Source organism: Somniosus microcephalus, chromosome 14 (genome assembly GCF_052327205.1).
Source record: "Somniosus microcephalus isolate GS21.2 chromosome 14, FLI_Smic_1.0, whole genome shotgun sequence".
Lineage (NCBI taxonomy): Eukaryota > Metazoa > Chordata > Chondrichthyes > Squaliformes > Somniosidae > Somniosus > Somniosus microcephalus.
The window spans coordinates 125,794,192-125,820,210 of NC_141000.1; the positions used below are offsets into that span (position 1 = coordinate 125,794,192).

General features: G+C 46.6%; 1 protein-coding gene across 6 annotated transcripts in view; it reads left to right on the plus strand.

Annotated features, from left to right (window-relative positions):
- The window catches only part of robo2 (roundabout, axon guidance receptor, homolog 2 (Drosophila)), a 1,120,123-nt gene that overhangs the window by 169,210 nt on the left and 924,894 nt on the right, over nucleotides 1-26,019 (plus strand). Inside the window, exon 2 of one of the 6 annotated variants that reach the window (XM_086007303.1) lies at nucleotides 21,338-21,538. The exons of 4 other annotated variants lie outside the window; for them this stretch is intronic. In XM_086007303.1, the coding sequence (XP_085863429.1) occupies nucleotides 21,338-21,538 (201 nt within the window). Of the gene's footprint in view, nucleotides 1-10,791; nucleotides 10,958-21,337; nucleotides 21,539-26,019 lie in introns of those variants that run through there. One more of the 6 variants, XM_086007309.1, reaches the window with a different exon arrangement.

The following is a 26,019-nucleotide window of genomic DNA, read 5'->3' on the forward strand; positions in this document are numbered from 1 at the left end:
TGAAATGAGTGTTCTACTAATATGGCAGCAGAGTTCTTGATAACAGGCTTGAGAGGCCCCCTTTTTTTTTTTTTTAAAGAATTGTAGCTTGAAACTTTTACTGAACAAATTTACCTGACCAAATATCTGGAGGCATCACTCCTTTGCTGACATCAGAGGTCTCCTTTTTCAACAGTTTTGTTCCCCTCCATCAAACATGACTCATCAAGGAACGGCTGAGCGCAAAAGTCACTCAAGGCTGGGAGTTTTAATTTGAATTCCTCGGTCCGCAGTCCCATGCTACTTCAATGTTGTTGATTAGTCCCAGCCAAATTACCTGGTGCCCATAATAATTAACGTGCGTGCGTGCTTTCTTCTGGTTTGAGCTCATCCCTCGATAATTAACTCTGCAGACAAATGATTCGTACGGGGCTTTTAAGGGGCAGATGTATGTGGCTTCAGAGAGAGTGTGGATGTAATCAGGGTGCCGTTACTCTCAGTAGGCCAGGACAGTGCTTGCTGCATTGCATACAGATGTACCAGGGCCTTGTAGGATTAGGGTGCCCAACTAATCTTCATTCAGTCTTTTTTTCCTTATCTTGTGTAACTATGGCTGCGATCTTTTTAGGTGCTAAGTCTGGCCACTGGCATAAATTGGTGATACTTATTTTTCTTCAAAAAGACATGCATTTCTATAGCGTCATTCAAGACCTCTGGACATCCCAAAGCACTTTACAGCCAATGAAGTACTTTTTGAAGTGTAGTCACTGTTGTAATGTGGGAAACGAGGCAGCCAATTTGTGCACAGCAAGCTCCCACAAACAGCAATCTGATAAATGACCAGATCATCTGTTTTAGTGATGTTGGTTGAGGGATGAATATTGGGAGAACTCTCCTGCTCTTGTTTGAAATTGTGCCCTGGGATCTTTGAGATCCAGCTCCTTTTCATTTGGTGCTTCATATGATAAACCTAGCCGCTAGCTCTTTTTTATTCATTCATGGGATGTGGGCGTCGCTGGCAAGGCCGGCATTTATTGACCATCCCTAGTTGCCCTTGAGAAGGTGGTGGTGAGCCGCCTTCTTGAACCGCTGCAGTCCGTGTGGTGAAGGTGCTCCCACAGTGCTGTTAGGGAGGGAGTTCCAGGATTTTGACCCAGCGACGATGAAGGAACAGCCAATATATTAGGTCAGGATGGTGTGTGGCTTGGAGGGGAACTTGGAGGTGGTGGTGTTCCCATGCACCTGCTGCCCTTGTCGTTCTAGGTGGTAGAGGTCGCGGGTTTGGGAGGTGCTGCCGAAGAAGCCTTGGCGAGTTGCTGCAGTGCATCTTGTAGATGGTACACACTGCAGCCACGGTGCGCCGGTGGTGGAGGGAGTGAATGTTTAAGGTGGTAGATGGGGTTGTTGTATCTCAAGTATGGTAGTGCAGTGGTTATGTTACTAGACGAGTAATCCCGATAATGTGAGATCAAATCCCACCATTGCAGTTTGAGAATTCAGGGTTTTTTCAAAAAAACAATTATAGAAATAAAAAGCTGGTATTAGTATTGTGACCATGAAGCTCTTGGATGGTTGTCACTCTTGTGCTAAAGGGAACAAAACCTGTCGTCCTTACTCGATGTGGGCCTTTCTCTGACTGTAGACCCACACCTACCTGGTTGACCCTTAACTGTCCTCTGAAGTGGCCACTCAGTCATAGAGGGCAACTCGGGAGGGGCAATAACTGCCGGCCTTGCCAGCGACGCTCACATCCCGAGAATGAATAAATTCCATCACTGACGAGACGGACAGTCTCATTGGCTCTGCTGAGCCTGGGGCAACAGCTGCGTGGGGAAGAAAATTGAAAGGCCAACAACATTTGTAAGTGAAATAATTTCTCCAGCGTTACTGCGCAGAAGTATTTAGGCAACAGCAGGATCGGCTGGACAGAGGGACAGGCTACATCGGCATCAACCAACTTACCCGTGTGTGCGGGACTTTCCTGAGAAAGCTATTAAACAACGAGGGTTCCGCAAAATCGTTATGTCTGAATAAACCCTCAAATTGGTGGGTTAGCAATGAGCTGCTTTTAGTTCCAGTCCCTCTGGAACTGTCAAAGAATAACATAAGAACCTAAGAACTAGGAGCAGAGTAGGCCATTCAGCCCTTCGAGCCTGCTCCGCCATTCAGAGAAGAAACAGAAACAGAAACAGACACCCCACAATGCAGATAGAGGCCATTTCGGCCCATCGAGCCTGCACCGACACATATCCCACCCGATCCCCGTAACCCCTGCACCAACACATATCCCACCCTATCCCCGTAACCCCACATATTTTAATCCCCCTAACACTAATGGTCAATTTATCATGGCCAATCAACCTAGCCCGCACATCTTTGGACTGTGGGAGGAAACCGGAGCACCCGGAGGAAACCCACGCAAACACGGGGAGAATGTCTGTGTGGAGTTTGCACAGTCACCCGAGGCTGGATTCGAACCCGGGTCCCTGGCGCTGTGAGGCAACAGTGCTAACCACTATGCCACCGATCCAAAAAGACTTTGGATTGTAATTACTGCAATGTGATTGCTGCCATCAGGGGCCACCTGGGGTTCAGTTAACAATATTCAAGGGCCGTACATATCAATAATGTTTCATTATTGTCTGTTGATGATACCACGCCCACGTGCTTTAGAATGGGAATAAGGTTGTTTGTTGGAATTGAAAATTGATGGGGTTTGATGGAAGCAGAGTCTGAGCGCTGGTGTAGTTCACAACAGTTGGACAGTTACTTGTAGTGAACTGGACCACTCTTGTTGAGAGTCAGGATTCTGTTCCGATAGTTTCTGATACCGGTCTCGATGGCGTCAATAGTTAAAGACTTGGAAATGATTTTTACCTTAAAAAAAAAAAAAAATGACAATGTAAAAAAGATTCTACATTTTGGTTTGTGTTTCCTCATTCTCTAGCCTCTCGATTAGATTCACCTTTATTCTCCTGAATTGTTATGGTTGGTGGCAAAGACCATTTGACAAGAATATTGGCCATAATTCTTCTTCACCCCTCCCAGGGTGAGTGTTTCAGTAATGAGAGCGAGCACCAGTCCTCGGTTTTCCTTTGTGTGTTTACCGTGTGTTATCCCGGCCCTGTCTCCACATGACACGAGCATCTCGCAACACTTAAGAAACACCTGGTGTCACCAAAACAAGGGCTCCCCTGAGTAAGAGGAAGGAGCTTGCGGGAAGAGATGGGAGGGGTCAAAGAATTCTGGGCGCAGCTATTCTGCCAGCCTTGCCTCGCGAGCATCTTAGGCAGCGGCAGAAAGTACCTGAGTCTGCAGCAAGCGGCTTGCCTCGATAGGCGATAGACACCTTGGAAAGCTTGCACTGTTGACAGCTGGTGCATCTGAAAATGTTTATCAAAGGACCCTTCTCGCAGGAAGAAGTATTTTGTATGATGCTCTTACGGATGTCTCTGTTAGATCCCTTCCACCCAGTGAGGTTTAAGGCAGATGATCCTTGCGTGAAGAACCTCACAACACCTTCTTACAATGAAACAACTGAAACCGTCACCTTCCCTTTCACCATAGATTACGTCGCAGGTAACTTCGTCATTATATTTTTTTTCTTCATCCCTTCCTCTCCCGAAGGTATCGATTCCGTGCCGGGGTGCAGTTCCACAGGTTCTGGTTCCCCCCGGCTCCCCTTCTCGGGCACCTCGATCGAGTGGGCCCAAAGGCCATATCTCGCCATACGCCAGCACTTTGATTTAGACTAGTAATCCAGAGACCCGGACTAATGATCCAGAGACCAGAGTTGAAGTCCCATCACGGCAGCTGGGGAATTTAAATTCAGTTAAATAAATCTGGAATAAAATAGCTAGTGACCATGAAAGTGCCAGATTGTCATAAAAACCCATCTGGTTCACTAATGTCGTTTAGGGAAGGAAATCTGCTGTCCTTACCTGGTCTGGCTGGCTCCAGACCCACAGCGGTGTGGTTGACTCAACTGCCGTCTGAAATGCCACTCGGTTGTCAAGAAGGCGGCTCACCACCACCTTCTCCAGGGCAATTAGGGATGGGCAATAAATGCTGGCCTCTCCAGCGATGCCCACATCCCGTGTGGCCAATTGTAGCACGTGCTGGCGAGACCTGCTGACTCGGCGCGTACCAGAAACCAGACCCGGGCCCTGGTACATTACGGGACACATTAACTTTACCAAACGAGTTACTGGGGGGAGTCTACAGGTTGTGCCTTTCTCCACTTTTATTCCATGTGGCAGGCAATGGCTTGCAAATGAAATTCAGTCACACAATTGAAATATTTATCTCATTGCTTTAATGAGACTGACATAAATGAAGGCAGTGTTTTTTTTAAATTTAATAAATGGAAATTTCAGTTACTAAATTGTCATTTTGGACTATCCCGTTAATTTTGGTATTTTGAGGTAAATCTTTGCCATTAGCTGTGTTATCGTTGGCATTTTATAAAAACTCCTAATTTCTCACGGATCCCTTCATGATTGTTCCAATTTTGAGAGATGAGGCTGTTTCTAAACCCGGAATGTCTAACTTGCATAGATCTGGTTTGAGGTCCTGTTTGGATTTGATGTCTTCAGTGACTTGTTACTGGACAAGGAGGGTACGGTAGCATAGTAGTTATGTTACTGGACTTAATGATCCAGAGACGCGAGTTCAAATCCCACTGTCTGTGGTAGCGAGGGAATTTAAATTAAAATATAAAAGCTAGTAATGGTGAAACTACTGGATTGTTATATAAAACCCATCTGGTTCACTAAAGTCCTTTAGGGAAGGAAATCTCGGCCTATATGTGACTCCAAACCCACAGCAACGTGGTTGACTCTTGACTGCTCTCTGAAATGGCCAAGAAAGGTGCTCAGTTGTCTTCATAGAAGGCGGCTCACCACCTCCTTCTCCAGGGCAATCAGGGACGGGCAATAAATGCTGGCGATGCCCACATCCCGTGAATGAATAAGAAAGACGCTGGTATTTTTTTAAACATACATCCTCACAAGATCTCTTTGACTTCACAAAGAGTTCTGAGCATTAATTAACCGCCACGCTTATTAATTAACCGCAGAACCACAGGCTCTTGCAGTGCCACTTACCAACATCAGACAGCAGCGATTCTAAAAGTTGAGTTCCCGACTCTGGGTTGGAGGCATTCCTGCAGCTTTCATCACGTGACCTTTGTCTCCGACCGCCCCCGCCCAGAAACCAGCATTTTTTTTTTCCTTCCAAACTCTCAATGCTTTTAATTAACTCATATATGAAAGTGTTCGAAGAAACTGAAAAACAAATATCTTTACTGCTTCCTGTGATTTTTTTTTTTCCTCCCCCGGGGTTTGCTCGCAGCTGCGTCCGGGGAGATTAACCGTCAATTCCTGGAGCCTCCAGGTAAATCCTGGAGAGTTGGCATCTCTGTCTGTAGGCAGGGGTAGGCCATATGGACCCTCGAGCCCGCTCTGCAATACGTCCATTATGCTGCTGTTTGGGCCAATCAAATGACCAGTATTTTTGACCGATTCTTCCTTGCATATCGAAAAATAACTTTAAACTTAAAGTAAAACATTGATTGAGGGGTACGGTGGCATAGTGGTCATGTTACTGGACTAGTAATCTCAGTGAGACCCGGGCTAGTAATCCAGAGACCTGGACTAATGATCCAGAGACGTGAGTTCAAATCCCACCACAGGCAGCTGGGGAATTTAAATTCAGTTAATTAAATAAATCTGGAATAAAAAGCTAGTGTCAGTAATGGTGACCATGAAACTATCGGATTGTCGTAAGAGTCCAACTGGTTCACTAAAGTCCTTTTTAAGGAAGGTTATCTGCCGTCCTTACCTGGTCTGGGCCTATGTGTGACTACAGACCCACAGCGATGTGGCTTGCTCTTAACTGCCCCTCTGTAGTTCAAGAAGGCGGCTCACCACCACCTTCTCAAGGGCAATTAGGGATGGGCAATAAATGCTGGCACATCCCATGAACGAATTTAAAAAAAAAAAAAAAAAAAAAAAAAAAAAAAATCTTCAGCAGATTTTCAGCTAAATAATTAGTCATTTGGTAACTGGGAAGCTGACTACAATTCTGATAAAGGCTGGAAGTAAATAAGGCCCAGGAACGGACAATGATGTGGTCACTGTCAACTAGGACCAGGGAGAGCTAGAGGCTGCCCGAGGCTTCAGCAACCTTCAGAGAATGTGTGCCTGCATTGGCAGCCTAATTCAACCCATAGTCTAAAACCTTATAACAAGCGCGGTCAGGGCTCAATCCCGCAGGTCACTCACAGACACCCATCTGTAGATGGCCCTTTCAATGTGCCATCCTTCTCTCCCAAGACCTTCATCAGGAATTCTTCACTGGTGGATTCTATGAATCCGATGCAATCAAGCTTGAAGCGATGACGGAAGAGAACGGCAAAAGAAATCTCTCTCTGGTTATTCCTGTGGTCAGAGCCACATTAGCACACCACCATTTCAGGACCATGCAGCTATAACACTACCATCTCGGCCGTGGCTCAGTGGGTAGCATTCTCGCCTATGAGTCAGAAGGTCGTGGCTTTGAGTCCCACTCCAGAGCACATTTACCTAGGCCAACACTCCAGTCCAGTACTGAGGGAGTGCTGCACTGTCGGAGGTGCCGTCTTTCGGATGAGACATTAAACCCAGGGCCCCGTCTGCTCTCTCAGGTGGACGTAAAAGATCCCACGGCCACTATTTTGAAGAAGAGCAGGGGGGAGTTCTCCCCAGTGTCTTGGGGCCAATATTTATCCACCATCACTAAAGCAGATGAGCTGCTCATGATCTCATTGCTGTTTGTGGGAGCTTGCTGTGCGCAAATTGGCTTCCGCATTTCCCTACATTACAACAGTGACTGCACTTCAAAAGTGTTCGTCCTAAGGTTGTGAAAGGCGCTATGCAAATACAAGCCTTTCTTTTCTTTCTGAATGTTTTCTCAAGACTCGACTGTCTCACAAGAAAGCTAATTAAAAAAAACACACATTGGCCAAGAAAGGTTGTAAACAAGCGAGAGACAGTTGAAGTCTTACCATGACGTGTGGAAGACACAGATGTACTGAGAGGTTTCCGAGTGCCATGTTCCGAGTGCTCCTTGGTTTTCCACTCTTGAATTGTTTTTCTTTTGTTCAGCGTGTTCCTGCTGTTACCTTGTGGAAATGTAAGCCCTCCACTAATTAAGATTTGTTGGATGGGAGCACTTGGCTGCTGAAGTAGGGCTCCCTTAGGATGAGAGCAGTATCTGGGACTGAGAGCATTGGTTCCAAGGGGATATCGGCTGAAGATGTGCTTTCTACTTAATTGCACTACACGTGGGGAGGAAAAAAAAACATGCGCAGGTGGGCATCGTGAAGAGCAGCGACGAGTGCCCAAGGGAGATTGATGTACACAGGTTTTCTTCCAAACAATATTTTTGGCTGTGGAGCATCAGCCTAAGAGAAAGCTCGATTGGAAACTTTGAAGATGCTCCCTTGATGAGCTATGTCATTATTCAGCGTGTGTTTTCTCCCACTGATCCACCTTTTGCAAATCATAGAATAATACAGCACAGGAGGAGGCCATTCAGGACATCGTGTCTGTGCCGGCTCTTTGAAACAGCTCTCCAATTAGTCCCACTGCCCCCCCCCCCCCCGCTCTTTGTCTGTAGTCCTGCAATTTATTCCCCTTCAACTAATTATCCAACTCCCTTTTGAAAGTTGTAAGAAGTCACACAACACCAGGTTATAGTCCAACAGCTTTATTTGAAATCACAAGCTTTCAGAGCGCTGCTCCTTCGTCAGGTGAAGTGGAGAGATGCATAAAAACACAGTTTATATAGTCAGAGAATAATGCCAGATGTTTACAGGTAATCTTTCTAACTGCCATTTATCACACCTCGGCAGAGAGATAATCACAGCAATCGAAGGTGTGAATGGTGTCCAAACAGGTCAGTCAGGAAAACATTACATCAAAGAACAATGAGGTGGGGTCACAAGGGGTCAAATGTTGCAGATGCTGGGGTCTGTATGAAAAACAAAAAAACAGACAAAATACATTTTTTTTGCTGGAAATCACAGCAGGTCCGGTCGCATCTGTGTAGAGAGAACAAGCCAACGACGACTCGAGTCTGGATGACCCTACATCAGGTGGGGTTACATGTAGCGTGACAGGAACCCAAGATCCCGGTTGAGGCCATCCTCATGGGTGTGGAACTTGGCTATCAGTTTCTGCTCGACGATTTTGCGTTGTCGTGTGTCTCGAAGGCCGCCTTGGAGAATGCTTACCCGAAGATCGGAGGCTGAATGTTCTTGACTGCTGAAGTGTTCCCCAACTGGGAGGGAACACTCCTGCCTGGTGATTGTTGCGCGGTGTCCGTTCATCCGTTGAGTGCGTTTTGAAAGTTACTATTGAATCTGCTTCCACCGCCCTTTCAGGCTATGTGTTCCATAAAAGTTTCCTCTCATCTCTCCTCTGGTTCTTTTGCCCATTAAATCTGTATCCTCTGGTTAGCAATCCTTCTACCACTGAAAATAACTCCTTCTTATAAAATTCCCATATAATTTTGAACACCTCTGTTAAATCTCCCCTTAATTCTTCTCTGCTCTAAGGAGAACAATCCCAGTCTCTCCACATAACTGAAGTCCCCCATCCCTGGTAGCATTCTGGTAAATCTCCTCTGCAACTTCTCCAAGGCCTTGACATCCTTCCTAGCTGTGGCACAATAATCCAGGGGGTTACCCTGATTCTTCTCTTGTGGAAATTTACGGTGCCTTATTTTCAAATCTCATACAGCGCAATGGCTCCTTTCGACCTCTTCCATTAATTCTTCCAATTTTTAGTTAACTCCTGTGCTACTTGTTATAAATCTCACCATTCATCAAGAAACTACTCGTGAAATAACACTGGACGGCCAGCTGGTGGCGCCGTCCAAGGAGTATAAATACTCGGGCGTGGGCCCAGCTTGCCAGGGACATTTTGTAAGACAAGGAACTAGTGAAGTACAACTAGACTTCCATGTTCTGAAACAAGTTGATTAAAGCCTTGCTTTATACTCAAACCAAGTGCGGAGTGAGTTTTATTACGTCACTACTTTTCAATGTTACACCGGGCAGCGCATGCCACACAAGACCTGAGCCATTCCTCACCCATGGCATTTTCACATGGTCGAACAGCCTTCTGGTCTTCGCTCGTGCATATTGTGAATTGCCAGCCAGGAGCTGGAGGGCTCTCCGTACCTATGGAGAGGCACGCTAGCTTGAGTCATCGCTTACAGGAGGGAAAGAAAGAAAATTGCCAGTAAACCCATGTTGTTCCTGGCTATCGGCATTTCAAAGACTGGCACCGGATCCCTCTAAATCTTCACTTCTCACATGAAAGCAAGTTTAGCTTGGAGAGTCCGTCTTCAGAACTTGGAGATCTAAAGTCGCGAATCATCCTTGTTGCTCTTATCGAATTCCCACCCCACTAGTGCATCCATGTTACCTAATATTCCAAATGCGGCCTCATGCTTGATCTATTCAACATTAGAACGCCTTGGATAATAATTCACGTTGATTCTATGTTTCCAGTGCATGGTCAATGATTACATCCATACCATTTTCATTTTGCCTCATTGCTAATGAGCGTCTCGTCCATTCTATACATGCCTCACGTCCCCCGTTCCAACTGCCATCTCTTAGGCCATTCGCTCAATTGGCCGAAGTGGCCTTCGAGTACTGTGGCTGGGATATTCCTCGGGGCTGACCCCTCTCCGCCTAGCGTGGCTTCACCAGAAGTGGCCTTCGAGTACTGTGGCTGGGATATTTCTCGGGGCTGACCCCTCTCCGCCTAGCGTGGCTTCACCAGAAGTGGCCTTCGAGTACTGTGGCTGGGATATTTCTCGGGGCTGACCCCTCTCCACCTGGCGTGACTTCTCCAGAGGTCCAGCGTAAAGCCCTGTCGGTGGTTTCCAGTGCACTGCTGGCAGAGCCACGTGGCAGGGCAGGAGCAGGTCCGAGGAGTTTTCCAGCCTCTCGGTCTCCTTCCTGTTAAACACCTGACTGTGCAGCTCAAAGAAAGGGTCGCCAACCACTCCAGGATTGACTTGGAGTCCCCAGGAATTGAAGATTAATCTCCAGGTCACTGCAGCAAGCAAAACCCCCGCAAGAAAAATCATCACAAAAAAAAAATCATTTTCTTTCAACACTTTTGTTTGTTAGTTATAAAAATGTTGGAGCTGGGAAGGAAGAAGCTCTTTGACTGACAGTGAGTTGGGCAATGAGGAGTCTGTTTGCTTTCCAGTTGGCTGTGGGAAGGGGTTTCCCCGTGTGAATGGACATGTTGGCCGACCAATGGGGGAAGCGTGGAGGGCGGGGCAGTTGGAGGGAGGAGGTCATGTGATGAAAACTCCAGGATTACATCCAGCCAAAGTTGGCAACCTTAGATCGAGGCCCCTTTAAATTTTATAGAGTGTCTCCGCCATAACTTTTACTATTAACGTAAAGAGACCAGGGAGCCCCAAGCAGATCTCGATGGAAAGATCCCCTTACCATCAAAATGGGACTTTCCCATTAACTGCTTTCTGGTGCCAAGCCATTTTTTATGGTCTAACTCTTATTGCCCTCGATATCATGAGTCTCGGTCTCCTTTTAAAAGCCTCACATGCAGAACGTTATCCAGTGCTTTGTGAGGATCAAGGTCAATTATATCCAATGGATAGCCCTTGCCTTCTAATTTAGGAAGTGTGTGCATTGCGGGGATGGGGGGACAAGCCTTAGTAAACTTGTACTGTTGACTTCTAGGAGTTTGGAAAATAGATACTGGAGGACGTTTGTCTCGTCAAGACAGGGACTGTCTCTTCACATTTTTAGACTACCACACCATCAGTGGAACCTTTAAAATGGATCTGCCGTGTATGAAAGAGCTCACGGCAAAACTGTCACGCTTAAAAACCACAACCAGTAGTCCAGTCAGCACCACGCTTCCATTCCTGATCACTAAGACCCCAGGTAATGTTTTCGCATTTTTACCTCCTCTGAGTCTGTCGCAGCCGGATGGCATCACTGCTGGTTTTCGAACGGAGCTGCAGTCCGAACCCAGGGCAACTTTGGACAATGGGGTTCTGCAGACAACAACAACAACAACTTGTATTTATATAGCGCCTTTAATGTAGTAACCCCCCCCCCCCCAAGGTGCTTCACAGGAGTATTATAAGACAAAATTAGGGCAGGTGGCCAAAAGCTTGGTCAAAGAGGTAGGTTTTAAGGAGCGTCTTAAAGGAGGAAAGAGAGGTAGCGAGGCGGAGAGGTTTAGGGAGGGAATTCCAGAGCTTAGGGCCCAGGCAGCTGAAGGCACGACCGTCAATGGTGGAGCGATTATAATCAGGGATGCTCAAAAGGGCAGAACTAGAGGAGTGCAGATATCTCGGGGGGGTTTGTGGGGCTGGAGGAGATTACAGAGATAGGGAGGGGCGAGGCCATGGAGGGATTTGAAAACCAGGGTGAGAATTTTGAAATCGAGGCGTTGCTTAACCGGGAACCAATGTAGGTCAGCGAGCACAGAGGTGATGGGCGAACGGGACTTGGTGCGAGTTAGGACACGGGCAGCCGAGTTTTGGATGACCTCAAGTTTACGTAGGGTGGAATGTGGGAGGCCAGCCAGGAGTGCGTTGGAATAGTCAAGTCTGGAGGTAACAAAGGCATGGATGAGGGTTTCAGCAGCGGATGAGCTGAGGCAGGGGCGGAGACGGGCGATGTTACGGAGGTGGAAGTAGGCGGTCTTTGTTATGATGTGGATATGTGGTCAGAAGCTCATTTCAGGGTCAAATATGACACCAAGGTTGCGAACAGTGTGGTTCAGCCTCAGACAGATGTTAGGGAGAGGGATGGAGTCGGTGGCTAGGGAACGGAGTTTGTGGCGGGGACCGAAAACTAGGGCTTCGGTCTTCCCAATATTTAATCGGAGAAAATTTTTGCTCATCCAGAACTGTATGTCGGACAAGCAGTCTGACAATTTAGAGACTGTGGAGGGGTCGAGCGAGGTGGTGGTGAGGTAGAGCTGGGCACAGAGCATACATGTGGAAACTGACGTTGTGTTTTCGGATGATGTCACCAAGGGGCAACATGTAGATGAGAAATAGGAGGGGGGCCATGGATAGATCCTTGAGGGACACCAGAGGTAATGGTGCGGGAGCGGGAAGAGAAGCCGTTGCAGGTGATGAGAATGGAACCAGGCGAGTGCAGTCCCACCCAGCTGGACGACGGTGGAGAGGCGTTGGAGAAGGTTGGAGTGCAATCATCCACGATAAGCTCATGGATGGCAAGGGCCTTGTTCGCAAGTGAGCGGACATTCTGGGGGGAGATGCGGAGAGGGTCGGTGATGGCTGCCCCACCGCCAGCGTCCACAGGGTCAGCGCTTGGCTGGTGTTTGTTTTGTCCAGATTCTCTTGTTTTCCTGCCTTTGTTCCAATGAAGTCATCACACATTGGCACCTGTCGTATATTGGGGGGAGGGGGAGGGGGGGGGAGTGCCCGTGAGTATTGAGCCCAGGTTCCAGCACAATCTGGGCCGAATCAGCCGAATCAACGCAAATGATCTCAGACATAGGTAAGTTACGCCCGAAACCACTCGCATCCGTGATCTTTTACACTATTTAAGGTTCAATTTGCCCGGAACAGGCCCCGCCCACAGATCTGGCCATGCGCCCCCCGCTGCGAGATTCGCCGATTGCGCTGGTTCAGGAAGGCTCTTCATATTGCACTCATTCTCTTAGGCGCACAGGCACCAGTCGGCATGCCTTAAAAGTTCTTTCAAATCAAAACGCATTACGAAACTGACTCCAGTGCACACCAATGAAACTGTTAAATGTTCAGTATAGTTTTATTCGAGTCATTTTTAGTAATTGTAAATCCTGTTACTCGCAGGTGGTAATGAACCCATTTTTCAGCTTTGTTCATCAAATGAGCGGAAACTTGAGCTTTAACCTTAGCAGAGCAATTTCAAGCGCATATTGGCCGCAATTTCTCGACTGCGCCCAAAGCGGAAACTCCATGAAACCCCATGGATCGTTAAATACCCCATGGATCGTTAAATTCCCCTCACATGGTAGGATCCTTTACCACTGCAGCATTGTTGTGCATAATGTTATGAAAGGACAAGTGATCGGGGCTGATTATGAAGTACATTCTGAACTCTAGCATTTGGTCATCGAATCCTGATTCCACTTTTATTACTAAATGCTGCCATTAAAATTATGTCTAAAATGTGTTTGTTTGCCAAGTCACTGCTAACAAAGATGTGATTGCACTCGAGAGGGTACAGAGGAGATTTACGAGGACGTTGCCAGGACCGGAGAATTTTAGCTATGAAGAAAGATTGGATCGGCTGGAGTTGTTTTCCTTGGAACAGAGGAGGCTGAGGGGAGATTTAATTGAGGTGTATAAAATTATGATGGGGCCTGGATAGAGTGGATAGGAAGGACCTATTTCCCTTAGCAGAGAGGTCAATAACCAGGGGGCATAGATTTAAAGTAATTGGTCGAAGCATTAGAGGGGAGTTGAGGAGAACTTATTTCACCCAGAGGGTGGTGGGGGTCTGGAACTCACTGCCTGAAAGGGTGGTGAAGGCAGAAACCCTCATCACATTGAAAAATAACTTGGATATGCACTTGAAGTGCCGTAACCTACAGGGCTACAGACCAAGAGCTGGAAAGTGGGATTAGGCTGGAGAGCTCTTTGTCGGCCGGCACGGACACAATGGGCCAAATGGCCTCCTTCTGTGCCGTCAATTTCTATGATTCTATGAACAACTTCATCCAGAATTGTTGGTGAGCAGGGCATTTACAATCTAGTGATTGCCAGCCATGACTTTGGCCATCTAATTAGCAGCATTGATTGTGTTGAGTTTCCCGCCATTAGGTTTTTGGATTCATCGTTAATCCTCCCTAATAACATCCACGGCTACAGTGTTGATGACACTGCTTCTTTACAGGGAGGGCTGTCGGAGCATGGGATGCCTTACCACAGGGAGTCGTTGAGGCTGAGACCGTTGTAAGAGAAGGATGGATAAACGCTTGAAGTTGAAGAAAGACCCATGGTTTTGAGGAGAGAGTGGTGCGGTGGGGTTAGTTTTGGATTGCTTGAGGCACGATGGACCGAATAGCCCACCCTCCGTGCTGCGAATTTCTCTATTACTCTGGAATCCCCTCAGTTGCATGGTTCAACAATATGGGAATAGACTTGGGCCACATCGTCCTCTTCACTGGCTGTTTTAACAACACTGTAGAATTAGCAACAACAACTTATATATTTATATAGCGTCTTTAAACGTAGTAAAATACAATTTGATACTGAGCCACGTAAGGAGAAATTAGGGCAGATGACCAAAAGCTTGGTCACAGAGGTAGGTTTTTTAAGGAGCGTCTTGGGAGGAGGGAGAGGTAGAGAGGCGGCGAGGTTTAGGAAGGGAATTTCCGAACTCGGGGTCAGCTGAAGACACGGCCGCCAATGGTGGAGCAATGAAAATCGGGGATGCTCAAGAGGCCGGAATTAGAGGAGCGCAGAGATCACTGAGGGTTGTAAGGCTGGAGGAGATTACAGAGATAAGGAGGGGCGAGGCCATGGATGGATTTGTAAACAAGCAATTAATCACTTATTCCTGGCTTGATAAAGTAAGATCATCTGAGACAGTGGCAACAGTTGAGGGACGAAATGGGAGAGCCAAGAGAACGCCAATGGGGGGAAAAAGATTGCCCAAGTTTTCCTCAGGTGAGCTTCATAGACAAAAGCAGATGAAAGAGACTAGAGTGGGGAACTTGTGTGGCAACTCCATTAAAACCTTAGGACATGTTTCATGAATTACCAACCCTCGTGCAAGGTTGTGTTTTCTTTCTTCCAGATGAGTCTTGTGCAGTGTTACTCAATGGGTGGAAGGTTTAATGGGTGGCAGACGAGGTGTCCTGGGCCAATATTTATCCCTTCACCAACATCACTAAAACAGATTATCTGATCATTATCACATTGCTGTTTGTGGGAGCTTGCTGTGCGCAAATTGGCTGCCGCGTTTCCTACATTACAACAGTGACTACACTTCAAAAAGTACTTCATTGGCTGTGAAGCGCTTTGAGATGTCCGGTGGTCTTGAAAGGTGCTATAGAAATGCAAGTCTTTCTTTTTACGAGTGTTGTAATAGGGTTAAGTAGTCCACTGCTGCACGAACTCTAGACTCATTCACCACCTGCCCAGGATTGGTTACCAACGTCCAGATAGAAGAAAAGACAACGTAACAATCTATCCTATTAGGATGACCTAATAGAGGTATTTAAAATTATGAAGGGATTTGACGAGATCTTTTCACTTATGTGGGAGTCCAAAACTTGTTGCCATAAATACAAGATAATAAATCCAATAGGGAATTCAAGAGAAACTTCTTCACCCAGAGTGTGGTGAGAATGTGGAACTCGCTGCCACAGGGAGTGGTTGAGGTGAATGTGTAGATGTATTCAAGGGGAAGCTAGGTAAGCAGATGAAAGAAAGGAATAGAAGGATATGCTGATAGGGTGAGATGAAGAGGGGTGGGAGGAGGCTCGTGTGGAGCATTAGCACTGCCATGGACCCTTTGGCCGAATGGCCTGTTTCTGTGTTGTAATTTCTATGTAATGTAATCTTATTCCAGCCTCTCAGTCTAAAGATCTGGATAATATTTTCATTCAGTCTTCCTTTTTCTAGTGAAAACAGCTTGAATGACCTCAGTTTGACCGCAAAACTTAGGGCCTTAAGTTTTCATTGTTCTCATCACTCTTTTCCGTATCTTCCCAACGCACCAACATCCTTATTGAAGATGGGGAACCCAGAATTGTACACAGTAATCCAAATGTGGCCTCACCAATGATCTATGCAAAGTCAGAATAACCAGGCTGAACTTGAGTATGCCTGTCTATTGACAAGTTAAGCCTCCATCTCGTGGAAAAGCCTCGCGTATGGAACGTTATTCATGTGGGGATTGAAGTAAATTAGATCTACTGGATCTCTAATTTAAGAAGCAAACTGTATATGTGTATGAGGGACAGAGAGAGAGAGAGATATGTCTTAATGAAAATTTGTCATGTTGATTTCTAGGAGTTTGGAAAATAGATACTGCCTCACCTTTGTCTTATCGGGAGTTAGGTTGCATCAACACATTTTTAGACTACCATTCTGTCACTGGAACCTTTAAAATGGACCTTCCCTGTATGAAGGAACTTGCAGCAAGGTTGGCTCAATTTAAAACCACAACCACTCGCACCACAGTCAGCACCAAGCTTCCTGTCGGGCTGACTGAGATCCCAGGTAACGCTTTTTTGCAAATTCTTCCTCCTTTGTGCTGGAGCCAGTGGCCGGGCTGGTTATTTCTAGAGACGGGACTGAGGTCACCGAGAGGTTTGGATGGCCTGGCTCATTGCTTTGACTTGACTGAAACCAAACGCTCAGTTACTGAGACTTAACCAAATCTTAACTTCAAGTTCGGACAAACCTAAAAGGCCGTTGTCCTTTCGGTGGGCAGTGAGGTCCTGTAGACGTGCCGTCGATGCGGGCCTGCTCTCTATAGACAGCATTTGAACTTTCTCCAGTTCAATATTACTGTAGTCATGAGCAGGGTGATTATATACTGAGTTCACACGGTAGAGTCCATCATTTTGCCTGCAATATTAACAAAGGGTGAGAGATGAGAGACTGATCATGGAGCAAGGGTTATTTTGTATACCTCATTGTTTGATTGAATGTGGAAGTTTTCTTTGTTGCTTGGTTTTTAAATGGTGTCATTAGATCTCTTTTGTCTTCATAAGTTTACGCTACACATATTTTGAATCAGGTGTATATTCATACAATAGCAAAATACTGCAGATGCTGGAAATCAGAAATAACAACAGAAAATGCTGGAAAAACTCAGCAGGCCAGGCAACATCCGTGGAGAGAGAAACAGAGTTAATGTTTCAGGTCGAAACCCTTCGTCAGAACTCAACGGAAAAGTTCTGACAAAAGGTCTTCGACCCGAAACGTTGACTCTATTTCTCTCTCCACGGATGCTGCCGGACCTGCTGAGTATTTCCAGCGTTTTCTGTTGTTATTTCAGGTGTATATTCAGTTTCTTTCGTTCCCAGTGCTAAAAGGGTTAAATTACGAGGACAGGCTGCACAGACTAGGCTTGTATTCCCTCGAGTATAGAAGATTAAGGGGTGATTTTATTGATGTGTTTAAGATGATTAAAGGAGTTGATCGGGTGGATCGAGAGAAACTATTTCCTCTGGTGGGGGGAGTCCAGAACAAGGGGGCAAAACCTTAAAATTAGAGCCAGGCCGTTCAGGGGTGATGTCAGGAAGCACTTCTTCACACAAAGGGTGGTGGAAATCTGGAACTTTCTCCCCCAAAAAGCTGTTGAGGCTGGGGGTCAATTGAAAATGTCAACACCGAGATTGATAGGGCTAGAAATTCAGTGGGCTTTGCGCCCAGTTACCGCCCAAATAGGGTTTCTGCGCCAGTGTAAGAGGGTGCGCTGATATTCAGCGCTGCGGTAATGGCGGCGGTAGCCGGTAGCGCTGCGTCGACACCGATGACGTCATCGGTGTGCGCAGTGCCCCGGTTCTGCCGCGCTTCCGGCCCAAACCCCATATTTAGTTGCGGCCGCCTCTTCTGCAGCGGCCGCAAACAGCGATTGAAAAACGGGGCCGTACTGCTGCGCTACTGGGGCGCTTTAAGGTGAAGGTGCGGCCGGCCGCTTTTTCGGCGGCCGCCTGCCCGCACCTCCTTCCCCGGCCTCCTTCACCCCCCCCCCCCCCCCCCGCGGCATTGCCGGCTGCTTTCCGTGAGCCCGGCACTTCTGCTTGGTGCCGGGCTCATTTGCTGGCACAATCCAGCGGCGATCTCCCCGTTGCAGGCACCTCCACCTTAAGAGAAGGAGGAGGCCTGCAGTACTGCAGCCTGCCGCACCGCATCGGGTGGCGCAGCGGCACTTAGAGCGCTGAAATTCAGTTTCAGCGCCCCAAGCGGGGGCGGGCACACCCTGGAATAGCGGCCGGTTCCGACTTGGGGCACAAAAAGCGAATATCGGACGGTCGCACATGGCTCCGCGCCCAGCGCTAACTTTTGGCCGTTAGCCAGCTGGCGGGGCCATAGTGAATTTCTAGGCCACAGATTTTTGTTAGGCAAAAGAGTATTAAGGGTTACGGAACCAAGGCGGGTAGGTGGAGTTACAGATCAGCCCTGATATATAAACACAGCTACAGATGTGTTTTTTAGCTGTCTAATTTAATTGAGGCTGCTTGTGTCTCGGAGTCCACGTGAACAAACAGGCGCGAGGGGCTGAATGGCCTTGCTCCTTTGTTCCCAAGGATGTTATCGGTGTGACAGTCAAAGTGACACTGATGGCTTGTTCCTTTTACCTGCCGTTGTGTTTTTAAGAATCTCGAGCATAATTGAAATTCAGCGTCTGCTGTGTGACTTGAATCAAATGCCATATCAGTACGCAGTGAATGTCGCAGCATCTTTACAATTCAGTGCCTTGAGCAGTTGCATATTTCGGGAGCTAACGGGTTGTGTTTTTAAAAGGGTCTCAGATGATAAGACTTCCTCGTTGAACAACTTACCTTATCTCGACCCCAATGGCATTTCCTGATCCGATAGGATTCTCTCACATTCCAGAACTCACTCGAAAATCGTTATTCTGATTATTACCATTTAAAAAACTCAAAGGGGTGTCGGTGAAATGCCGTAATCTACCTAGTAGTTTATTTGTGTGTTTTGCCTTCATACATAAGCATTCCAAGTAGCGTTAATGGGTCAGATCGTGTATTTGGAGTTGAACCTCATATTGATGTGCAGTGAGTATCATAGCAACCAACTTGGATGAACTGTGAGAGGCGTGTTTAATCATACAGCTTTGTTATAGTCTGGTTTTTAAAAGAGGTGTCGATGGTGAGACTCATTAAATAACTCAATTGTTCAACTCTGATTGAGCTATTTTACACAGAGAACGTTTACAAGCTCTTGGATTACATAAAGTGTGCGATTGTCTGTACCTCCGGTTACTGTCAGAGCATTCGGTCCTGTTTCTAGCAGAGTTTCTATCCAATTCTTTTTTGAAAGAGATAATGAGGTAAATTGAATGATTCCATGTTTGAAGGGGCATGGATCGATAGGTCGACAACACTTTCTCAGCCTCACACTTCCTTTGAGCATGTCTCCCCTGGAAGTGTAGGTTCCTGAATTAACCAAAGTATTAAGAGACTTCTGTTGGAGATCTGGCCCATGTAAAAACATAAGAAATAGGAGCAGGAGTCGGCCATTCAGCCCTTCGAGCCTGCCCCGCCATTCAATAAGATCATGGCTGATCTTCTACCTCGTCTCCACTTTCCCGCCCTATCCCCATATCCCTTGATTTCCTTAGCATCCAAAAATCTATCGATCTCAGCCTTGAATATACTCAACGACTGAGCCTCCACAGCCCTCTGGGGTAGAGAATTCCAAAGATTCACCACCCTCTGAGTGAAGACATTCCTCCTCATCTTAGTCTTAAATGGCCGACCCCTTATCCTGAGATTGTAACTCCTAGTCATGTAGCCATTGATCTGACCTCCGATCGCTGCTGAAGGTTTGTTACTTTCAAAAAGGAGAGGAGATTTTGTAAAATTAAAGGAAAAATCTCCCATTGTCCCAAACAGCCTTTTAAAGATGCGGATCATCTTCCCAGAATCTTCTTCATTCCTTCTGTGGAATCAAGTTATACTTGCAGAGTTTTGAAACCATCTTTTTCACGCTCTGCTGAAATCTCTCCAATGGTTGCACAGAATATTCCAGATGTGGCCTCCTCCAGTGATCAACACCAGGTTAGAGTAACCTGGCCCTGTAGTTCAATGGGAGTTCTCCCGGTGTCCTACCCTAACTTTAGCAGGAGGCCGGCAGAACAGCCGGGGGACTGCGTAAACAGCTTCAAAACGCTCGCGTCTACCATTTCCCCAGGGATTCTGCTGGTCTTCCTTCAAAGTTTAAGGTAGGAGCCCAGGAGAACTCCCATGGAATTTCAGGTGAAGGTATGGCGGGAGACTGGGAAAGCCACTAAGGGACTTTCATGGCCTTGTGTTTGTTAATGTTCAAATCCTTCGAGATCCATCTCGATCCCTGATTAGCCTTGTTGAGAGCAGCTTCACATTGATTGGCTTTTTCCAGTTAATGGTCAATGAAAGCATTAAAATCTTTACTAGTGGTGATAATATGTGCCATGTTCAATTGTACAAGTATTTAAGGTGCCTTTTGTACACTACTTTGTATTTATATCCTCATTAAAATCCATCTGGCCCTATAGTTCTTTTAATATTATTAATCTTTGTCCCGTTGTCCATCTAGAAATGATATCATACAGGATGTCTTGTGCTCTGTTATGACAACAGATGACCAAAAACAAACAGTTGAGGAAAGCTATAGGCATCATCTCTCATCGACTCTTACAGCACGGAAAGAGGCCATTCGGCCCCTCGTGCCTGTGCTGGCTCTTTGAAAGAGCTCTCCAATTCACAGAATCACAGAAACCCCACAGTGCAGATAGAGACCATTTCGGCCCATCGAGCCTGCACCGACACATATCCCACCCAATCCCCGTAACCCCTACACATCCCACCCTAAATCCCTGTAACCCCACGTATTTAATCCCCCTAACACTAAGGGTCAATTTATCAGAGCCAATCAACCTAACCCGCACATCTTTGGACTGTGGGAGGAAACCGGAGCACCCGGAGAAAACCCACGCAAACACGGGGAGAATGTGCAAACTCCACACAGACAGTCGCCCGAGGCTGGATTCGAACCCGGGTCTCTGGCGCTGTGAGGCAACAGTGCTAACCACTATGCCACCGTGCTTAATCCCACTCCCCCACCCACCCCCGCTCTTTCCCCACAGCCCTTCAAGTATTTCTCCAATTCCCTTTTGAAAGTTACTATTGAATCTGCTTCCACCGCCCTTTCAGGCAGCGCGTTGCAGATCACAACAACTCGCCGCGTAAGAATATGTCTCCTCATCTCACGTATTACCTTCAATCTGTGTCCTTTGGTTACCGACCCTCCTGCCAGTGGAAACAGTTTCTCCTTATTACTCTATCAAAACCCCTCCTTTATAAAAACTTTCAATGAAAGGTTTCGTCCCTTTGCCATCTTCACTTTCCATTGCAAAGCTAATTTTCCATCTAGCTTAACTCTCTTGCCCTGACTTTTATGCACCTTTGTCTTCCTTGATAACCTCATGGTGCAGAACTTTGATCAGGTGCCTTCTAAAGATGCCAATCGATTTATATCTACTGGTTTAAGTTAAGCAAAGCAGGTGAGTACATGGGGCACGGTTCAGTAAACTTGTACTGTTGACTTTTAGGAATTTGGAGAATAGAAACTAAAGGGCAGTTGAATCGCCACGACAGAGTTTGTCTCTCCAAGCTTTTAGAGTACCATTCCATCACTGGAAAATTTAAGATGGATCTTCCATGTATAAAGGACCTTGCACCGAAGATGTATCCGACCCAAACTATCGCACCAACCAGCACCGCGGTTCCGTTCGGTTTGAGTAAGAGCCCAGGTAACACTTTCCTTCCTTTCGTGTTGTGTGTCTGAACCGGAGCCCAGGGCTCACTTGGGGATATGTTTTTTGGAGATGTGTATATATATATATATATATAAATGTTGCCACGGACTATTTAAGGGGTTGTTCCGAAGACTTGAGATTAACAGAAGGTACCGGACTGGAAAATGTGCATTTCTGAAACTGGAAAATTTTCCGCCTTTTGGCTGAGGTTTTGAAGTAGAAGTTGCTGCGAGCAGAGCTTTGTAACGGAGCAGTGAGGTTCGGAACGCGGGGCCTTTCTCTGTGCTGTTGATGAGATGTGATTGATACTGTCGCTTTGTTTTCCTTTAGGCTGAAGGTTGCAGTCTGTGTTGGACTAGTTTTATTGATAGGAGTCACTGCGCATTGACAGCGGTAATCTGATCTTTACATTGGAGAACGCTTTGACGCTGTATCATCACTGTGCTTAAAAAAAAAAAAAAAAAAAAAAAAAAAAATGGGTGAGAGATCAGAATTAATTATGGAGAAATGTGGACCTTAGTTACCGAAGAAGAACAAGGACTCATAGATTCATAGAAAGTTACGGCACAGAAGGAGGCCATTCGGCCCATCGTGTCTGTGCCGGCCGGCAAAGAGCTCTCCAGCCTAATCCCACTTCCCAGCTCTTGGTCCGTAGCCCTGTAGGTTACGGCTCTTCAAGTGCAGATACAAGTACTTTTTAAATGTGATGAGGGTTTCTGCCTCTACCACCCTTTCAGGCAGTGAGTTCCAGACCCCCACCACCCTCTGGGTGAAAAAAAGTTCTCCTCAACTCCCCTCTAATCCTTCTACCAATTACTTTAAATCTGTGTCCCCTGGTTATTGACCTCTCTGCTAAGGGAAATAGGTCCTTCCTATTAATTCTATCTAGACCCCTCATGATTTTATACATCTCAATTAACTCTCCCCTCAGCCTCCTCTGTTCCAAAGAAAATAACCCCAGCCTATCCAATCTTTCCTCATATCTAAAATGTTTCCAGTCCTGGCAACATCCTCGTAAATCTCCTCTGCACCCTCTCTAGTGCAATCACATCCTTCCTGTAATGCGGTGACCAGAACTGTCCGCAGTACTCCAGCTGTGGGTAAATATTCCTCCCTCGACCAACGCCCCCAGAAGCGGATGAGCTGGTCATTTACCTCATTCATGTGTGTGGAACCCGAGTTGTGGGCGAATAGCTGCCGAGCTTAATCGCACAGCACCAGTCATTGCACTTCAGAGTCATTCAGTGTATGTGCCGGGCTTTGAGATGTTTTTGAGAGATGCGATAAAGCATTATATAACACTTTTAGAACAAGAAAAAAGTATCTGTAGTTTCTTTCAGGTGATTGGTTCTTTCATGAAGCTTCCTGAAGTCAGGTGAAGAGGCAAATCATTTCTTACAAGTTCACGTTATAATTTTGTACCGACCTACTTACTGTTGGCAACTCCTCTCGTTCCCTTGTATTAAGGGTTACAACAACAACAACTTGCATTTATATAGCACCTTTAACATAGTAAACCATCCCAAGGCGCTATTATCAAACAACATTCGACACCGAGGCCCATCAAGAGATATTAGGGCAGGTGACTAAAAGCTTGGTCAAAGGTTTTAGGAAGTGTCTTAAAGGAGGATAGAGAGGTACAGAGAGGAGTCGAGGTTTAGGGAGGGAATTCCAGAGTTTAGGGCTCAGGCAACTGATGGCTCGGCAACCAATGGTGGAGCGTCGGAAATCGGGGATGCGCAGGAGGCCAGAATTGGAGGTGTGCAGAGATCTCTGGGAGTTGTGGGGCTGGAGGAGGTTACAGGGATAGGGAGGGGGGCGAGGCCATAGAGGGATTTGCAAACAAGGATGAGAATTTTAAAATTGAGGCGTTGTCGGACTGGGGGCCAATGTAGGTCAGTGAGCATGGGGGGGGGGGTGATGGGTGAATCGGGTTTGGTGCGAGTTAGTCAAAGACTGAGTCAAAGGATGCCATTGATGTGTCTGTGTAAGGCAGGTCCTTAAAAGTGATAGAAATACAGAGACGTTACAACATAAAACAGGCCGTTCAGCCCAGCAAGTCCATGTTGGTGTTTTCCTTCCGTGTGAGCAAATAATCCTAGTCACAATAACCCACTCTGTTCCCATAACCCGTCAATCCCTCTTCCTTCACCCGCCTATTCAATCTAATCTTAAATATTTCTGCTTCAACCACTAACCCTTGAAGTGAATTCCACAACCTCACAACCCTCTGTTTCTCCTGTCTCCCCAGTGTCCTGGGGCCAATAGTTACCCCTCAACCAACACCACTTAAAAACAGATGATCTGGTCATTATCACATTGCTGTTTGTGGGAGCTTGCTGTGCGCAAATTGGCTGTCGTGTTTCTTACATTACAACAGTGACCACACTTCAAAACTAATTTATTGGTTGTATGGTACTTTGGAACGACCTGAGGATATGGACAGTGTTCTATAAATGCAAATTCTTTCTTTTCTTTCAATGTCTTATGATACAATTGGTGGCTTCATGGTGAGTGTGAACAATTAGGCCTTACTAGCTGCTGATCAAACCGTCATGCAGTACCACACAAAGGATAACCTGTTGTGATACAAATCTTTTGTATCTGTCTTCACAACAAGCATACCAAAAATAGTGAGGAACCAAGGGTCTAGTAAGAGTGAGGAACTTGAGAAACCAATGGGACTAAAAGTCAACAAATCCCCTGGACCTGATGGCCTACATCCTAGGGTTCTAAAAGCCGTGGCTGCAGAGATAGTGGGTGCATTGGTTGTGATCTTCAAAAGTTCCCTAGATTCTAGAACAGTCCCAGCGGATTGGAAGGTAGCAAATGTAACCCCGCTATTCAAGAAAGGAGGGAGAGAGAAAACAGAACTACAGGCCAGTTAGCCTGACATCAGTCATAGAGTCATAGAGTTTTACAGCACAGAAAGAGGCCCTTCGGCCCATCGTGTCTGCGCCGCCCATCCATCCCTGTCCAGTCTAATCCCATTTTCCAGCATTTGGTCCATAGCCTTGTATGCAATGGCATTTCAAGTGCTCATCCAAATGCTTCTTGAATGTTGTGAGGGTTCCTGCCTCTACCACCCTTTCAGGCATTGAGTTCCACATTCCAACCACCCTCTGGGTGAAAAAGTTCCTCCTCAAATCCCCTCTAAATCTCCTGCCCCTTACCCTGAATCTATGCCCCCTTGTTATTGACCCCCCTACTAAGGGGAAAAGTTCCTCTTTGTCTACCCTATCTATGCCCCTCATCATTTTGTACACCTCAATCAGGTCCCCCCTCAGCCTTCTTTGCTCCAAGGAAAACAACCCCAGCCTGTCCAGCCTCTCTTCATAGCTGAGGCGCTCCATCCCAGGTAACATCCTGGTGAATCTTCTCTGCACCCTCTCCAAAGCAATCACATCCTTCCTATAGTGAGGCGACCAGAACTGCACACAGTACTCCAGCTGTGGCCTCACCAGCGTTTTGTACAGCTCCATCATAACCTCCCTGCTCTTATATTCTATGCCTCGGCTAATGAAGGCAAGTATCCCATATGCCTTTTTAACCACCTTATCTACCTGTTCCGCTGCCTTCAGGGATCTATGTACATGTACACCAAGGTCCCTCTGACCCTCTGTACTTCCTAGGGTCCTACCACTCATTGTGTATTCCCTTGCCTTATTTGTCCGTCCAAAATGCATCACCTCGCACTTTTCAGGGTTAAATTCCATTTGCCACTTTTCCGCCCATCTGACCAACCCGTTTATATCGTCCTGTAGCCTGAGGCTTTCCTCCTCACAATTTACCACCCCACCAATTTTCGTGTCATCTGCGAACTTACTGATCATACCTTTTACATTCTCATCCAAATCATTTATGTAGATCACAAACAACAAGGGACCCAGCACCGATCCCTGAGGTACCCCACTGGACACAGGCTTCCAGTCACAAAAGCAACCTTCGACCATCACCCTCTGCCTCCTGCCACTCAGCCAGTTTATGATCCAACACGCCAAGGCACCCTGGATCCCATGGGCTCTTACCTTCTTGACCAGTCTCCTATGCGGGACTTTGTCAAAAGCTTTACTGAAGTCCATGTAAACCACATCCACAGCATTTCCCTCATCCACCCCCCTAGTCACCCCCTCTCAAAATTCAATCAGATTTGTCAGACATGATTTACCCTTGACAAAGCCATGCTGACTATCCCCGATTAATCCTTGCCTCTCCAAGTGGAGACTAATTTTGTCCCTCAGAATTTTTTCCAATAATTTCCCTACCACAGATGTTAGGCTCACTGGCCTGTAATTCCCTGGTTTATCCCTGCTACCCTTCTTGAATAATGGTACTACGTTAGCTGTTCTCCAGTCCTCTGGTACATCCCCTGTGGCCAGAGAGGTTCTGAAAATTTGTGTCAGAGCCCCTGCAATCTCCTCCTTTGCCTCCCACAGCAGCCTGGGATACATCTCGTCTGGGCCTGGGGATTTATC